The sequence below is a fragment of the Sarcophilus harrisii genome, chromosome 4 (genome assembly GCF_902635505.1).
Source record: "Sarcophilus harrisii chromosome 4, mSarHar1.11, whole genome shotgun sequence".
NCBI lineage: Eukaryota > Metazoa > Chordata > Mammalia > Dasyuromorphia > Dasyuridae > Sarcophilus > Sarcophilus harrisii.
Genome location: NC_045429.1, coordinates 98,366,161 through 98,384,804, shown reverse-complemented (window position 1 = coordinate 98,384,804; position 18,644 = coordinate 98,366,161). Strand labels below are relative to the sequence as shown.

General features: G+C 43.7%; 1 protein-coding gene across 1 annotated transcript in view; it reads left to right on the top strand.

Annotated features, from left to right (window-relative positions):
• Positions 1 to 12,318, top strand: part of LRRN2 (leucine rich repeat neuronal 2) — a 102,705-nt gene extending 90,387 nt beyond the window's left edge. The window contains exon 2 of the mRNA XM_031937206.1: positions 8,372 to 12,318. Within this exon, the coding sequence (XP_031793066.1) occupies positions 8,654 to 10,795 (2,142 nt within the window). The 5' untranslated portion in view covers positions 8,372 to 8,653 and the 3' untranslated portion in view covers positions 10,796 to 12,318. The remainder of the gene's footprint in view (positions 1 to 8,371) is intronic.
• The last annotated feature ends 6,326 nt before the right edge of the window (positions 12,319 to 18,644 follow it).

Below are 18,644 nucleotides of genomic sequence, written 5' to 3'. Positions count from 1 at the left end.
CTACAGATTAAGATTTTTCACCATAAAAATGAAATGTTAATGTGAAATACTACTGTTCTCTAGGATGCAGAGCAAAGAGTCAGAAAGCCAGCTCTTATTTAGGCAATAATATTTAATCTTTAGCTAGGGGTGGTATCACATGTATGATTCACATAGTATCTGCACACAGAACTTATCTCTGGGGTTTTGATCATCTGTATCCATCCAGTCCATCCAGGAGGATAGACTAATGTCTGATTTCTCAATAGCATTCCATTCCTGTTTCCTTAGCTCCCAGAAAGTCTAGAAGAGTTGTGCTTAAATTATCAGTAAAAATAAAAATAATTAATCTTTATATACCACAAAGTGCTGATAATATTTACAAATATTATCTCATTTGATCCTTGTAACCCTGTAACCCCAGTCCAACTAATGCCCTATTTTACAGATGAAAAAACTGACACCAAGAAAGGTTAAGTGACTTACTCCATGGTCACATCACTAGTAAACGTTTGAGGTAGAATTTGAACTCAGGTCATCCTGATTGAAAGTCCAGCACTCTGGTCATTGACTGCACCATCTAGCTGCCCCTAGATCAGAGTTTCTTTCTTTTTTTATAACTTTTTATTGACAGAACATATGCCTGGGTAATTTTTTACAACATTATCCTTTGCATTCACTTCTGTTCTGATTTTTCCCTTCCCTCCCTCCAGCCCCTCCCCTAAATGGCAGGCAGTCTTATACATGTTAAATATGTCACAGTATATCCTAGATACAATATATATGTGTAGAACCTAACAGTTCTCTTGTTGCACAGGGAGAATTTGATTCAGAAGGTAAAAATAAACTGGGAAGAAAAACAAAAATGCAAGTAGTCCACATTCATTTCCTAGTGTTCCTTTTCTGGGTATGGCTGATTCTGTCCATCGCTGTAGATCAGTGTTTTTTTAACATTTTTATGTCATATTCCTTTTTGGCTGTCTGACGATATCTATGCCCCCCCCCCATATATAGTTGCCTAATTGAAGGAGATATGAAATTTCAATTAAAAATTAACAAAAATAATGATATATATTTTTCTCATCCAGGTTTACAGACCCTTTGAGGTAATTAGATCACATACTAGCTCCTTACTTATAGATCAGAAGCAAAATTTCAAATCAGAATAAATGCAATGACTGTTACACACACACACACACACACACACACACACACACGCCTTCTGTTTGGCCAGTCCCGTTCCTGGTTTCCATCTTGGACCTCTCCTCTTAAGCCCCATTAGTTCTTACTCTTCTTGCCCTGTTACTTGTTAGGGGACTTTACGTTTTTCTTCCCATCAACCCTGAGACATCCCTGGTACAATGAGCCAATTGCCAGACTACAACCAAGATATAATCAAAATGTGACAGATACAGAGCTTCTCCAGGCAGTCTTGGAGGCATTAGCCCTCTCTCAACTTCAGACAAAATGGCAGCTCTCCAGGGTTACTTAAGCTCTGAAGCCTCCAGAGCTGGATAGTGTGTTTTTCCCTTAGATAGCAGGCTTGGGCAAGAGAGGAGAAGGGATTCGGATGGGCATCCCAGCACCTGAAATTTCCTATGTTTAGATGTTTATAGGCCATTGTGAGAAGTGATTCTTGCTTGGAATGCTTTCCCTTCTCATCTTTACTTCTCTTAATCCTTCAATGTTTAGCTCAGGTTCTATGTGTTCCTTAAAGCCTTCCCTGAGAACACTGAATGTCAAAGCTAGGAGCAAGAATCTTCAGTGACTCCCTATTACCTCTAGACTAAAATCCAAATGTCTTAATCTATGTTTTAAAGCTCTTTGTGGACTGATTTCTCCCTTCCTTTGCTGCCTTAGTCTGTATTATTCCCTTTCATGTGAGATAAATATATGTGAAACACATCATAAACCATAACCCCTTTATGAATTACATCTGAACCATGCTTCCAGTCATTTTTTCAAGTCTTCCCACCAACAAGGCATTTCACTAGCTCCCTGTCCCTCTCCTGGGATCTGACAACCTTCTCTATCAGGACACTTTGGTATTCCCCTGGTCTTCTCGCTATCCAAGACAAAATCAAAGTTGTTTGAGCTGGAGAAACAACAGACCAGAACTATCAAACATGCAATCCATGGTACTCCTGAGTGCTGTCAAATCAGATTAAAATGGAATTGGGAAATATTTAACAAAATAAATAAAAATACAATAAAACCTAGATGAGTAGCAATATGTGGTTTTCTGAGTCAATATGTGGCCCACAAGGATCCTGAAGTAGGATCCACGTTTCTATTTGATTTTGATATCTGTACAAGGAGTCAAATACAAACCGATGACTCTGGTTGAGATTAAGGACAGACATGTATACTTATTGTGTATCTAATTTATATTTTAATATATTTAACATCTACTGGTCATCCTACCATCTAGGGGAGGGGGTGGGGGGGTAAGAGGTGAAAAATTGGAACAAGAGGTTTGGCAATTGTTAATGCTGTAAAGTTACCCATGTAAATATATCCTGTAAATAAAAGGCTATTAAATTTAAAAAAAAAAAAAAAGAGATTAAGGACAGAATTTCAAACTGTAGACAAAGACAGGTAATCTTAGGTAATCTTAATCTGTAGACTAGATAATCTAGTCCAGTCCTCTACACATGAAGGGGAGTAATATAGACAAAGGCAGCAAAAGAAGGCAGAAGCCAGACCATGAAGAGCTTTAAAAATAGGTTAAGACATTTGGATTTTATACTAGAGGTAATAGGGAGTCATTGAAGATTCTTGCTTCTGGCTCTGACATTCAGTGTTCTTCTCTGGGAAGGCTTTGAGGATCTTGTAGAATCTGAGCTGAACCCTGAAGGACTAAGAGAGGTAAACAACTGTAGACAAATTTAGAGATAATCTAGTCCAGGAAGAGGAAATAGACCTGTTCAAGCGGCAACATGATACAGTAGCTGAACCCCTAGAACCCAAGAATATACAGATTCAGAAGCAACATGATACAGTAGCCAAAGCCCTAGAGTCCAAGAATATACAGATACAGAGGCAACATAATAAAGTAGCCAAAGTCCTAGATTTGGAGTTAGAAGGCCTGGATTTATATTCTGATTCTGTCAGTGACTGTAGGAATAAATCACTTAACTTTTTAGAGCCCTTTTCTTAATCTACAAAATGTCAGAGTTGGACTAAATGTCAGTAGGGTCCTTCTCAGCTCTATATCTGTGATCCACTGAGGTTGAAGCATTGGGATTTGAAATCAGAACCTCTGATTCTAAATCCAGCATTCTTGCCACTATAGAAAGATGCCACCTCCATCTTCTCCTAAGACTGGAAGAAATTGAAGGTGCCAGAGTCTCTTAATCCCTGAACTATCCTTGGCCTGTGTGTGTGTGTGTGCACTTAAGTAGATATGCCTGGATGCAGGTTCATGTTTATTTACTCCGAATGTGTACATACACCAGCCCACATAAAACCTCTGCTCATTTTAAGTTGAGGTTGTTGTGGGTTTTTTTCACCACCTACAGAAATAGCTGCAGAGGGAGAAGGAAGGTTGCACTGAGGGAAGGGTGTCATCTTGAGAAAACATGCCCTTCTCTGATAGTGATGAAAGGGAGCAGTCACCTCCCTGCTAGAGCCACTTCCCATGTGCCAGCCTGGCTGGCGGATTGACTTCTTGAGGGTTCTAAGCTCTGCGATGGAGACTCTCATCTCCCACCTCCCAGGGGAAAAGCTAAGAGGTGATTCACACATCTCTGCAGGAACCAAATTTGGAGCATGCAGTAATGATATCTCAGTAGGTCCTAAAATTTAGATCTGTAAGATATTTTGAAGAGCAGATCCAGAGCTCCAGGTAAAGCTCTGGAAAATAGAGGTAGGAAAATAGGATAGGAAAAGCAGTGGGAGGTGAAAGGCAGGAAGGGTCATGGTAGAAGTCTCTAGGTATCCAGGAGGTAGGCAGAAGGAGGGTATTAGGCATGAACTTGTGATGTGGAAATGGATAAGAAGCAATATGCTTCTTTTGTGGATAAGGAACTTGCTCTGCCCCTGCTGTGTACTGGCTAATGCCCCGTCCCCTACAATCTTGGATTTAACTGTTTTGTATATATTTCTATGTCTTTACTTCATATTTATGCCATTTATATTTATACGTATCTTTGTCTTTCCCATTAGAATATGAACGTTTTGTGAATAGGGATTGAGGTTCTTGAACAAGACTAATTCTTGATACTTATATCTAGCGCTAAGCACATAGTAGGGCCTTAGGAAATGCTTGTTGATTGAATGATGGATAACTAATATGATTGTAGAAGACTCACTTCCCCTCTCATGCCAGGTAACTTTAAGACTCTGAGTCATGGAACAATTATTTTTCTTCATTAGTGCAATGAGCTTTTTTTTCTTTTAATCAAGAGTTTCCCACACTGATGAAGGCTCTAACAGGACCATCTGCAAAAAGCACTTGGATTTGTCTCCAGAAACTCAGCCTCTGTGTGATCTTGGATCAACATCTCTATTTCTTATATCTCTTAGTTTCTTCATCTGTTGTTGAGTCATTTGGACATCTCTTAATGACCCCACTTGGGATTTTCTTGGCAGATACTGAAATGATTTGTCATTTTTTTTCCTCTAGCCCTTTTTACAGATGAGGAAACAGACTGGGTTAAGTGACTTATCCAGAGTCACATAGTAAATGAACCTCTTCTAATCTTCCAACCTCTTCACAAATGTGCTTTGGGTTGTGTGAGCAACAAATGAGATCCTATATGGGACAGGGCTGAAAAAGGACTGTTATTTTAGAGGTGGGGAACTGAGGCAGGAAGAAGTTCTTGTATTTGCCCAAAGTCACAGATCTAATAAATAGCTAGAGCTTGAATTAGAACTTCTCTATCAGTGCTAAGAGCCAAATTACCTGCTTCTGGAGTCTGTCACCAGCCCCCACCTAAAAGAATCTAGGCTGTAATGGAAAGAGATGATATCATGGAAAAATGCCCTCCAAAGCCTTGCATTTGACCCCCAAATCTGCCAGTTGTGACTTTTGTGACCTCACTGAATCTCACTTTACTCCTTTGTAAGTTGAATTAGAGAGTTTCTAAGAGCTTTTCTAGCTTTATATTTGTATCCTATATACATATATATTCTTTTTAAAATATACTTAATATTAGCATAGAAGTTCCTTGAGGATGCACATTATTTTTCCTTTTTCTTAGCATCCTCAGCATCTAGGGCAATCCCTAGCACATAGTAAGCACGCACTTAAACAGTAAGCCTTTAAATACTTATATTTTATAGATTAGGAAGTAAAGGACAAAGGGGATTAAGTGACCTATCCAGGTACTACATAGCAGAGTTGGATTTCAAACTCATCCCTCCCAATTCAAAACCTAATGCTGCTTTCAGTCCCATAATACTGACCCCAGAGGATTTCAACCAGAACTTTGGTACCTCCTGAAGATTATTGCCTGGGTCAGCCCCAATTTACTCATGTTGCAGGACTGTCAGACCAGACATCATGAGGGGGAGCTCAGACCCTGCTCACTCCCTGTTATCCAGGGCTCTGAGCCAGTCTCTCCAGGAAGACAATAAGGTGTTATCTACATCCCAGCTTCTTAAACTGTGGGTCACAATGCCATATGGGGTATCATAACTGAATGTGGGAGTCATGAAATTATGATTTACTATCAGAAAAATGTTTTGTATATCTATGTTATACATGCAGAATCACATAAAATGTGTCTTCAACAAAAAGAGGTCATGAGCGGAAAAAATTTAAGTAGCTCCTATTGAGGGAACCATGGGGAAAACTCTCCTGTTTCAATTTTTCTAAGCCAGAGTAGAATAACACTAATTTAAGTCCTTGAGGTACTTCTCTTTCTGGGAACATGTCCAACTTACTCCAGGAGGGTGGGAGTATTATGTCTTGCCTTAACATCCTTAGGACACACAGATGGATTCAGAGTTTCTCAAGATTACCCAGGGTTTCTTTCAGAAGGGTGGGCCCCAACCCCACAAAGGGTGCTTGTTTCTGCAACCCGAGAATTTGGGGGAAAGAAATATGGGATTCTGCTGAATCCACAGTTCAGAGAAAACTTGGATCCTACTGAGCCAGCCTTGGGCCTGTGTCCAAATCCTACCAGTTTGATAGATCCTGCTCATGAAAAGCCTAAAGTCCTGATAAATAACCACACTCTACCACTATCTTCTAAATCATGACTGCCATCATGGATGCCTGGTGTCTCCACATATCCATCACTCCTCCCATCTCAAATCACAGCAACTGTGAGTTTGCAATAATATTTACAAGGGAAGAGAAAAGTTTGCTAACTTGTATAAAATGATTAAAGAGTTATGAATCCCAGAATCTCAAACTACAAGTCCTACCTTCTCTAAGCTAAACTCACTCTGATTTTTTTTTGGGGGGGGGGATATTTATTCTTTTATTTCTTTTTTTAAAAAATTAATAATGGTTTTTTATTTTCAAAATACATACAAAGAGAAAACATTGATCCTTGTAAAACTTTATGTTCTAAATTTTTCTTCCTCCCTTCCCCCACTTCCTCCCCTAGAGAGCAGGCAATCCATTATAAGTTAAATATGTGCAATTTTTCTATACATATTTCCACATTTATCATGCTGCACAAGAAAAATCAGATCAACATTGTATATGGCAACAGCAAAATTATACAATGATCAATTCTGATGGACATGATTCTTCTCAAAAATGAGATCATCAGGTCAGTTCCAATGATCTTGTGAGGAAGGGAGACATCTGCATCCAGAGAGAGAACTGTGGGAACTGAGTGTGGATCACAACATAGTATTCTCTCTTTTTGTTGTTGTTCACTTGCATTTTGTTTTCTTATTCATTTTCTTTCCTTTTTGATCTCATTGTGCAGCAAGGTAATTATATAAATATGTATGCCTATATTGGATTTACATATATATTTACCACATACAACATATATTGGATTGCTTGCCATCTAGAGGAGAGGGTGGGGGAAAGAGGAGAGGAAATTGGAACACAGGGTTTTTCAAGGGTCAGTCGTAAAAAATTATCCTTGCATATGTTTTGAAAATAAAGAGCTTCAATAAAAAACCAAAATAAATAAAAAGCAAACCAAAAAGCAAAAAAAAGAGCCCACTCTGATCTTATCCCATGCTAAGACCCCTACCATACAAATGGCAAATTCTAATGAGGAGTTAGCACAAAAAGTTCAGTTCCACACATATGGAGAATGATGGAGGAATAGAATTAAAATATAGACTTATGGGTGCACAATGAATAAGAATCGATGACCAGTTTCTGGTCCATGACCAGGTATCTGTTGTTGCTCTCCAGGTTTTATATCTAAAACATAAAATCTGTAAGCAGATTTCATAGGGCCTTTCAGTGCTCAGCTGAAGAACTTACATTTTGGCTAGGGGCAATAGAGAAACACAGGTATTTCTTACATGGGGGAGTGACATGGTTAGATTTGTGCTTTAGGAAGTCTCCAGCTGTCATGTTCCACCAGCCTGTAAATGGTAATCTAGAGAGAATAGGAGCACAACGGGCCTCCCCTCTCTCACCTGGGCAGGAGTCTTCCCTATGCACCTGCAGATGGACTGGACTTGGAGGTCACTCAAGAAGGCTGCCTTCTAAAGAATCCAGGAGGGGCAGCTAGGTGGCACAGTAGATAGAGCACCAGCCCTGGAGTCAGGAGGACCTGAGTCAGACACTTAATACTTCCTAGCTGTGTGACCCTGGGCAAGTCACTTAACCCCAATTGCCTCAGGGAAAAAAAATTGAGGAAAAGCAGTGAGAACAGTCAGAAGCCCTGGGTTGGATTCTGCCTTTGCTTATGTAACCTTGATTTGAGTTTCTTCATCTATAAAAATGAAGGAGTTCTGCCTCCATGGATTTAGATGGACTATTCTCACTCTAGATCTCAGGTCCTGTAACTGGATTATCTCTAAGGTCCATTCCAGGTCTACACACTGTGATCCCAAACCAGTTCTGAGATTCAGCCCCCTCCCCAAGAACTCACTCCAAGTGAGAGTGTTGTGACCTCAGAGTCTCCTTGCAATTCATCTCATGACAAGAGCTGAGAGAGAAATCTAGCAGGGAAACCACTTGTCTTCATTTTTCTGCTCTCCAGGAACTTGGGGATGATTATCATGCTAGTGTTTATAGTACCATCTCTTCTCTCAGAGATCAAAGAACTCAGCCTCCCACTTTCAGCCTTTTCCAGCCTTAGACTCACCACCCTGAGGGGAGAGCCAGGATTGGGCTGAGTGAGCCTGCGTTAGAGCCTGGTATTCCTAGCTCCAAAGCCTGTTAAGTCCAAGAAGGATAATGACTGAAGATATCACTCCTGCCTCCACGCCCCCTTCTAATGATTCTGTTCTTCTCTTTCAGGGATGGCCACAGGTGGCCCCTTGACAGGGGGCAGTGATGAATGAACTGGAGCTCGGTCTGAAGAGGACAAGGAACAATAACTTCCCTCAGTGACAGCGTGTCATCTACCCTCCCCCTCCCCCCCACCAGGCTGCCTCTCCTTGAATAGCATGATTCCCCCCTAGAGGAAAGGTCCCCTGGCCCACCAATGGGCCACTGATCAGGCCATTAGCGAGCTGCCAAAAGCAGAAGAGGAAGCTCATCGGCAGAGAGGCAAACAAGCTTCTTTCCCCAGGTCCCAACATGTGGCTCCTTCTGGTTTACCTGTTACTGGCGTGGGTGGCAGGGGCCGTCGCCGCTGTGCCTGTGGTACCCTGGAGGGTCCCATGCCCGCCACAGTGCACCTGCCAGATCCGGCCTTGGTACACACCCCGATCGGTGTACCGGGAGGCTGCCACCGTGGATTGCAATGACCTGTTCTTATCCTCAGTGCCCCCGGAACTGCCTGGAGGCACCCAGACCCTTCTCCTGCAGAGTAACAATATTGCTCGGGTGGAGCAAAACGAGCTCGACTACCTGACGAACCTGACCGAGCTAGACCTGTCCCAAAACAGCTTTTCCGATGCCGGTGACTTTGGCCTTCGGGCCCTGCCCCAGCTACTGAGCCTTCACCTGGAAGAGAACCAGCTGACCCAGCTGGAGGACAACAGCTTCGTGGGGCTGGCAAACCTTCAAGAGCTCTATCTCAACCACAACCAGCTTCGCCGAATCTCTCCCGGGGCTTTCACGGGGCTGGGCAACCTCCTGCGGCTTCACCTCAACTCCAACCTGCTGCAGGCTGTAGACAGCCGGTGGTTCCAGGTCCTTCCAAGCCTGGAGGTCCTCATGATAGGGGGCAACAAGGTGGATGCCATCTTGGACATGAATTTTCGCCCTCTGGGCAACCTGCGCAGCCTGGTGCTGGCGGGCATGAACCTGCGGGAGATCTCGGACTACGCCCTGGAGGGCTTGCGGAGCCTGGAGAGCCTCTCTTTTTACGACAATAAACTGGCCCGTGTGCCTAAAAGGGCACTGGAGCATGTACCTGGACTCAAATTCCTAGACCTGAACAAGAACCCGCTGCAGAGAGTGGGCGCCGGTGACTTCACCAACATGTTGCACCTCAAAGAGCTGGGGCTGAACAACATGGAGGAGCTGGTCTCCATTGACAAATTTGCCCTCGTCAACCTCCCCGAGCTCACCAAGTTGGACATCACCAACAACCCCCGGCTTTCCTTTGTGCACCCCCGCGCTTTCCGCCACCTGCCCCAGATGGAAACCCTCATGCTCAACAACAATGCCCTTAGTGCCTTGCACCAGCAGACCGTGGAATCCCTGCCCAACCTCCAGGAAATCGGTCTCCATGGCAACCCTATTCGCTGCGACTGCGTCATCCGCTGGGCCAACACCACGGGCACCCACGTCCGCTTCATCGAACCGCAGTCCACCTTGTGCGCCGAGCCGCCCGACCTCCAGCACTGCCCCGTCCGCGACGTGCCCTTCCGCGAGATGACCAGTCATTGCCTGCCGCTCATCTCTCCCCGGAGCTTCCCCCCAAGCCTTCAGGTGGCCAGCGGGGGGAACCTGGCCCTCCACTGCCGGGCTCTGGCTGAGCCAGAGCCAGAAATATACTGGGTGACTCCGGCTGGGCTGCGACTGACCAATGCCTGGGCAGGGGGCAGGTACCGGGTGCACCCGGAGGGCACCCTGGAGATCCGAGAGGTGACTGAAGGCGAAGCCGGGCTCTACACCTGCGTGGCCCAGAACCTGGTCGGGGCCGACACCAAGTCGGTCAGCCTGGCCGTGGGCAGCTCTCTCTCCAGAGACGGTCCCCAGGAGCCGGAGCTGGAACTGAGGGTGCAGGAAGTTCACCCCTACCACATCCTGCTGCGCTGGGAGCCGCTGCCCAACACCATCTCCACCAACCTTACCTGGTCCAGCTCCTCCTCCCTCCGAGGGCCGGGGACCACCGCCCTGGCCCGCCTGCCTGGGGGCACCCACAGCTACAACATCACCCGCCTCCTTCAGGCCACCGAGTACTGGGCCTGCCTGCAGCTGGCTTTCGCTGATGCCCGCACCCAGGTGGCCTGCACCTGGGCTAGGACTAAGGAAGCCAGCCCCCACCGCGGGGCTCTGGGGAGCCATGTGGGAGTTCTCGCCGCCTTGGGGCTCACCGCCCTGTTGCTAGCTGCTGGGCTGGCCATTCACTGCGGCCTTTGCCCTACTAAACCAAGCGGGAGGGTGGGTGAAAAACCTCTCCTTCCGTCCTGGGCTCCATGGGGACGGAGCGCCCCTTCTGTCCGAGTGGTATCACCCCCCTTTGTCAAGCACTGGAATCCAGGGAGGAAGCCCACAGAACTTGCAGAAGGGGAGATGGTTTCACCAGTAATGCTCTATGATTCCTGAAGTTCATCTTATTCTTGGGGGTAGGGGAATAACTAAGACTATTTTTTATCAAAAGGGAAGAGGGCTGGACCAGACATCCCACTGTAAAGGTGACACAGACCCACACCCTTATGGCTTGGCAGCTGGACATGGACGGCCTGAACCCCCTCACATTCTCCTGCCCCTCAAAACACTGCCACCGGTCCTCTGCGGGACCTCCCTGCTGCCTTCATGAGGACACTTCCCAAGAGCAGGAAGTGCTCTGGCTATTAACCTTCTCCACCCCCACCCCAGCCTGTTACCCCATTCATATGAGAGCCCCTTTCGACTCAGCTTGGGCCCTGGGCCCTCCCCCAACCCCCCAAGGGAGCCCAGCCTTTCTTTTCTCCTCTGTACAGTTTCACTTGCCTGCTCTTACTCCTCCTAGCCTAGCTAGGGCTAGTCTCCTTCCACCCCCAGGAGCTTTCTCTGAAGGGCAAGGAAATACCTTGCATCTGGGGGACATGGAGAGGAAGGAACTACCCTGTAGTACTGTGGGGGAACCTTTATCACCCAGATGCCCGCAGGACTAGGTCACTCTGGAGCTGACTTTGGAAACAGTTTTGTATCTTTGGGGAGAAACATGACACTTTCTCCTATTTCTCCAATTCACTCTCTTCTAACTTGGAAAAGGAAAGGGAAAAGGAAGGGAAGAAGAGAAGGAAAGAAAGAAGGAAGAAGGGAAGGAAGGAAGGAAGGAAGAAAGAAAGGAAGGGAAGGAGGATGAAAGAAAGAAAGAAAAGAGGATAAGAGAAAGAGAGGGAAAAGAAAATCCTTTGTATTGCAGTGTATAGCTAGTTAATTCCCTGTTCAGAAATCACCACTTCAAAACCAGGACAAAGAAGTCTGAGATGAGATAGGGAGAAAGGAATGGAGAAGGATTGATTTTTCATTTCAGTTTCCCAAATATGATACTCTAAACCCCTCTGCTCCCCTGCCAGTAAACCCCCCTGAATCCCGGGAGATGCACAAGGTGCTTTTAGCTCCTGAAGGATGAGACAGGGAGAAGGAAGGCCCAGGCCAAGAAGAGATGGGGAGAAAGAAAACAAAGCTGAGAAACAGAGCAAGAGAGAAACAGGAAATTTCCACCATTCAACATTGTCACCCTTTCTTCTCCGATAAGCAAATAACATTGCAAATGCAAACTACCACTGCTTGGGAAGCACTTCCCAGCCTGGAGGAGGCTCGCAATCCTAAAACAGTTGGCAGTTTGACTCTGGGAGGGGTAGGAGTGGCTAATGGGATGGGAGTTTGGCAAGGGGAAGGGTGTAGGATGAGAAAATTGCTGCAATTTTCTTTCTGTTCAGTTTCTGTATTGTTTGTAATGAGCCCAACTTGCTTTTTATTTATCTGATTGACTTCTTAGGACCAAATGTGAACAGGAACATTTGTTGATAACCCACTGTTATAAGAGCATTGCCAATAAAGCAGGGGAAGGGGGCTGCTGTGAACCCCAGTGAAAAGACCGTGTCAGGGCAGGAGGTGGTTGTGAATATTGCTTCTCTCCCCAAGTGGGTTAAGGGAGGCCCTGGTATTCTTGAGCCTGAAACAAAAAAAAACAAAAACAAAAACAAAAAACTTGAAATTGAATCTCTCCAGATATCTAAAGTTTCCAGCACCACATGGGAAAATTTCTCATAAACAAGCTTTCCAGCCCATTTGGGCAACCTGGGGAGGACAAATAGGCTACTGAACAGGGGTCCTAGGCCCCCTACTATTCCTTTCTTCCCATCTTAGCCCTAGACATATGCGTTGAGTTTAAGACTGCTCTCCATCATCCTCTGGAGGAGCCCCCCCCCCTTCTTCCTTCCTTCATGCTTTCTGTTACTGGCAATAAGATAGCCTGGGGATCATCTAAGAAGGATTGGGGACAAGCAGACACTGATAAACAGAGCATGTTTAAGGTTCCCCCTCTGAACTTGTGGGGCTGTCTCTGCATCCTTGCTTTGAAGCACAGACTGCCCCTTGCTTCCTTGGGACATCATCCTTTCTTTTGCTAATTTTTTTTTATATGAGAACTTTCCATGGAAGGAAAGGATATTTATCCCAAGACCAAAAGCGATCCAGGACTGGGGAGAATATTGAAACAGGCCTAATCACTTTTTCCTGGGAGGGGGAAAAATGGAGGAACAAAGCAGAGATTTTCCACCACATGACAGCCCTCCCAACCAAGTGGTCTCAGTCAGGAGAATCAATAATCCAACCTTCTGAGGAAGAAGACCCTAGATGCCCTGAAAAAAGCTATGGGGGATAGCTAGGTGACACAGTATATAGAGCACCAGCCCTGAAGTCAGGAGGACCTGAGTTCAAATTTGGTCTCAGACACTTAACACTTCTATCTCTGTTACCCTGGGCAAGTCACTTAATCCCAATTGCCTCAGAAAAAAAAAACAGCTATAAAGTTCTTAAAACCCATTAATCCAATCCCAACACTGTCCCAAGGCCACTTGTTCAATCTAGGATTGGTACAAATAGGAGAATGTAAGATTTATGGGGCTAGCCTGCTCAGTGGTTGAACCAGGAGCATTAAAACAAGGTCATGAAGTGCGGGGTCTCCCATAGCTAAGCAAGGGTTTCTTTGGTTGCTGTTTCCTGCCCACTTTCCCCTCCCTGAGGCCTTAACCATATATATATATATATATATATACATATATATATGTATGTATGTATATGTATATGTATATATATATACATAAAGAGAGAGAGAGAGAGAGAGAGAGCTAAGAAGATAGAGCAATTAGCACCTAAAGAAAAGGATCCTAGAAATCCCACCATAACAGATGAAGCTCTAGGTCTTCTAGTCTCTCTTTTCCTCCATCCTGTTATTTGGGGGTGAAGAGAGGGAAAAAATATAATTAACATAAACATTCTGAAAAGTATTCATCTACCCCATCTTCCAAAAACCATTCTCTCAATAACTTCTCATGGGTAAACTAATCAGTGAGCTGGCGTGAGTGTCAGAATGGCTGAAGATCCCATGTATCTTTCATAGAAAGATGGGATCTCAGAATACCAACCAAGGTGCCATGTGCATTTGGGAAAGAAGGGATAAAAGGCAGATTGTTTTTCCCCATTGTTCATAATCTGCCTCTTTCCCGGAATGATTGATTCGAATGACCTTTTCCACAGGCTGCTTTTCCAAGATGCTCAGCCAGGAAAGTTTGTGTGGGGGTACTGTTGTGGTTTTTTGATGGGAGTAGGAATGAGATATCCAGGGTCCTAAAGAAAGAATGCTGAAACTTTATTGGCTGTTTGCATTTTATCCACTAGTCTCTACCTGCTTTCTAGCTGCCTGAAGCAGTGGAGCTGGGAGCCAAGTTTCTCTGTCCCATTTTATTTTCAATCACTAGCCAAAGGAACTGGAGGAGTCTCTCCATCTTATCTCCTGGCTACCAAACTACCTGTCTACCATTAGAAGCCTAATTCAATATTAGGGACAGCTAGATGGCTCAGTGGATAGAGCACCAGCCCTGAAGCCAGGAGGACCTGAACACAAGGCTTGAACTTTAGAAGAGTTTTTCTAGAAATAGCTGCTGCCTTCTTATCAGGGGCATCTCAGCCACTAATTGGAGTCCTTCAGGAAACAACCCACAACCGCTACCCTATTGGGATCCCATTCTATCCTCAAGAGCTAAAGAGAAAGACCATCAACCAATAAGAAGAAAAGAAAATGCTCAATCTCGGCCTGGATTCATACTAAAGGTATAATAAGGAAGAACAAAAGACATCTTTCAGAGATTTACAATGAAGCCCTAGTTCTTGATTAAATCCTTCACTGTATTGGGGATTTGGAAGGGGATGGGAAAGGGTTCTGTTTAAATAAAGACTTCCCTATTCTTGCATTTCCAATATCCCTTCCAGCCCCACCTTTCTAGCCACATTATAGCCTTTCAATCCCACCTGAGCCCTTCCCATCACATCACTGCCACTATCTGTGTAATGAAGTAGATAGTAGCAATATTAGGCTTATTTTACACATGAGGAAACTAAGGCCAAAATCATACAATTGAGCTCAAACCCATCTCTACCACATTTGGACCAGCTCAGTATCTATATGGGGTACTGATGGGAACATTAAAGCTATAGAAAGTTACAGCCTCTAACTTCTAGGGAGTTTCTTATTTCAGTTCTCAGAAGCCCCTCACTGACTTTCCTGGTATTTAATACATTAGAACTACTACTCTTCAGAGTGGATGGCTTTCCAAGAACTGAAGTTTCACCTCATCCTCACTTTCCAGTACACCATTTTGAGACTATTATCTTGTCTATCAAAATCTGAAATTTGAAGCACCAACTCTGAGAACACAGTCATAGACTGATCTTAATCATATCTGGGCCAGAAACAAGTAGAACTGTGTGAAGAGGAAGAAAGCAGCTTGAATCTAGAAAGGAAGACCACAAAATGGGTGTCAATATTTAATAGCATCACAGAGATTGGAGCAAGGAGGGACTTCAAGAGTGAGGAATTGGATAAGCACCAAGATAGGCAGAAGGGAAAGAAAAGGAAGGGAAAGAGTCAGCATTTATAGAGTGCCTACTATGTGCTAGGAAATGTGCTAAGTGACCTAACTGGTCCCCAGACCTTAACCCTGGGCAGGTATTTGGGATTAAAGTCCATTAAAGAAAAGGGAGGGCATCCCAGTAGGTTGTTTCCAGTCTCAAAGTACAGGAGTCACAACTACTTCTGCACATCATTTAGAGTCCATTTGTGGGTTCAAATTTTGTTTTCTCTACTACCTATCCATGTGACCTTCTGTAAGTCCCTTTTCCCCTTTGGCCCTTAGTTTCCATATTTGGAAATTGAAGAGGTTCAGTTAGATATAAAACCTATCTGGTCTACTTTGATGCTTTCAAACAAGTGGTATTATTGTTTAATAGATGAAGCAACTGAGTCTCAGAGAGGCTAGGGTTATTTGTCTAGAGTCACACCGTTACTAACAGAGTCAACCTGAACTCTAGCTCCTTACCCTGCTTTCTTTAAAACATCTCTAATGAACAAGGAGAAACCTCCAAATATCAAAGCACCATATAAATGTAAGATGGTTGCTGCACCATGTTGCACTTCTGCCACCAGTAATTACTGGGGCATAAAGACCAGGAAGGGGATGAGCACCTGCTTCTCAAAGCTGGGAGATGAAGCACAACTTGTAATAAAGGAAAAGTCAGGGCACAGGCTAGATCCTGACTTTTCCTTTATTACAAGTTGGGCTTCAGGGCAGATGGGAAAGAGGTTGGTACAGAGAACAGAGGGAGATCTTTATACTGAGAGTAGGTGAAAGGGATTACAGCGAGGTGGAGAGGGTCAAGAAGAGGGGGGAATGCCTTTTAGTTCTAGAGATATCCTAGAAGTACATATCTTCAGTTTCTCTTAGCCTAAGTTCATTCAGGAGCCAAATCTTATTTTCTTTGAAAATAATTTTTTGTACAGTCCTCTGAAGCATCAAAGGTGATGACTTTTAAGCTACCCTGTTTTGCTTCCCTGATCACTTCATAGGATCAAAGAATATTAGATTTGGAAGAGGTTTTAGAGCACATCTAACCTAACTCCATAATTTTATATATGAAAACAGAAAAGGGAATTGACTTGCTAGTCAGAAGTATAAATAAAATCATCATTCCTCACACCTCAATTCTAAGTCCTTTCTACTATAATCATGGCTGCTTCCTTCATTTCTGAGAACCCTTCTGCTACTACTCCCTGCCTAAAGGTGTTAGAAGAGGGTTAAAGGGAACAATAGCATATGTACCACTTCCATTTTGTGATGAAATTGTATTTTTAATCACTCTCTAGACTACCACTTTAGGAAATCCTTAATAGGTCCCAAGACCTTGGACCTGAATCATTGGGAGGGAATTTAGGATGAAAGTCCATTAAGGAAAAGGGCATCCCAGTAAGCTGGCTCCAATCACAGAGCACAGGGGCACAACTACAATTATCTCTTCCACATTGGGACTTTTCCCACCATGGTTTAAATATATCACAGTCAGCATAAGAAATTAAATGGGAATTTGGGAGGTTTTACAGAAACTGCAGACAACAGAGAAAAAGCTTAGAAACTCAAAAATGCATAAATTTTATGGATAGTATTATATAATATCAACATATTTTATCATTTAATATAAATATGCCCAAATTTTACAATAAGGTACTGTAAACATCCCATAAAAGAAAAAGAAAAAATTCAGACTACCTCTATGGTGTGAAGTGAGGGTGAAAAATTTTTACATAAATTCTTCAGATCAAGACAGCATTGTACCTCTCACCCCTGCAGTGTGAAAGTGATAACTCTAATTCTGACTTACCTGTGGTGAGAAGAGCCATCAGGGATTCCTCCAGGGAGTAGGAAATATCTGAAGCCCTAAACATCCTAGACATAGTGATTTGATTAATGAAGGTTACTCTCTTTGTCTCTGGATTGAATAGATAGATTTTTCCAATACCTCACAGGATCACAGAGTTGGAAGGGATTTAAGATGTCCACCCCCTTCCATTTTATGGATGAGAAAATAGGTCCTGGGAGGTTAAGTCAAACAAAGATACACAATAGTAATAAAGCCAACCTAAGTCCTTTGATTTCAAAATCAGCATGTTTCCCTCTATGCCAAGCTGCCTCTTTTCAGAAAATGATTACAAATAATTCCTCTACCAATGAAGATGGCAGCCCCTCTGCATCTTAGTAACTAGTCTTTTTGAGTTATTGTGGCCAAAATGTTGATCAGCTATTGCTCAGCCTCCTAGTAATGAGTCTCTCTGAATTTAGCTAGCTTGAGCCTCCGATCTTCACAATTTGATGGAATATCGTAGAATTTACTGGTATTGATTCTGAGAACATGGGGGTCCATGTCACAGTAAGCTATTAGAGATGGATCTAAGCAAAAAAATTTTCCAAAGCTAGGGGTAGAATGAGAGAGAGAGAGAGAGAGAGAGAGAGAGAGAGAGAGAGAGAAAGAGGAAAAAAACAGTCTCAGAGTTTTCATCTGCAATATTGATGCCCAGCCAGTCCTAAAAATGTTATCCCATTAGTCTCTTCCAAGCCCTACTAATTCCTTATAGCTCTCAATACCACTGACCAGAGTCCATTCAACTAGTTGAATACCAACTACGTGCCCAGCATTGTGCTCATTGCTATGGAAGATAAGAGAAAGACATGACTTCTCTTGAACTCTGGGAGTTTACCCCTCATTTCTTCTAGAGACCCCTTGCCTGCCCCATCTTTGTTTTTCAGTGAATTATTGGTCCAACTGCAGGGAATGTGTGCTGCTAGGAGATGCATCTTCAGAGAAATGGTGCTTCTCTCCCCTTTTGCCATGTACACAACATCGTGAACGACATCTTCATCTTTACATCATAGTCTTCAGTTCCCAAACACCATCTGCCAGAATCTATTTTAAGCACCTAATAAAACTGTTTTGGAATGAATCCTGGGATGTGACACCCTTTATTCCCCTTGGGGCATAAGCAAATGGGGCCCCAGATGGAATTCCACTCTGGTCCAAAAGGAAAAGAGAAAGATCATCTTTGGCCTGAGATTCCCAGGGACTTTTGACTAAATAACACCATTATATGTATAAAAAGACAGGGCACACAGACTCGGGGTTCATTCCTGGGGCCTTCTAGGATCCACCTATCTCAAGTCTTCCTTTTCTTCCCTCCCTCTATCTAAATCCAAACTTAGCCAAATTCAAGCAATCGTGAACAAGACTTTAAGAAAAATGTTAAACTATTACTTTGGTTCTTAATTTAGGGCTTCTTTCAAAACTATTTTTTAAAGTTCTGTAATACTACAAAGGTCCATGATTTCCCCCACTGGAAAAATGGCAACCCCTTCAC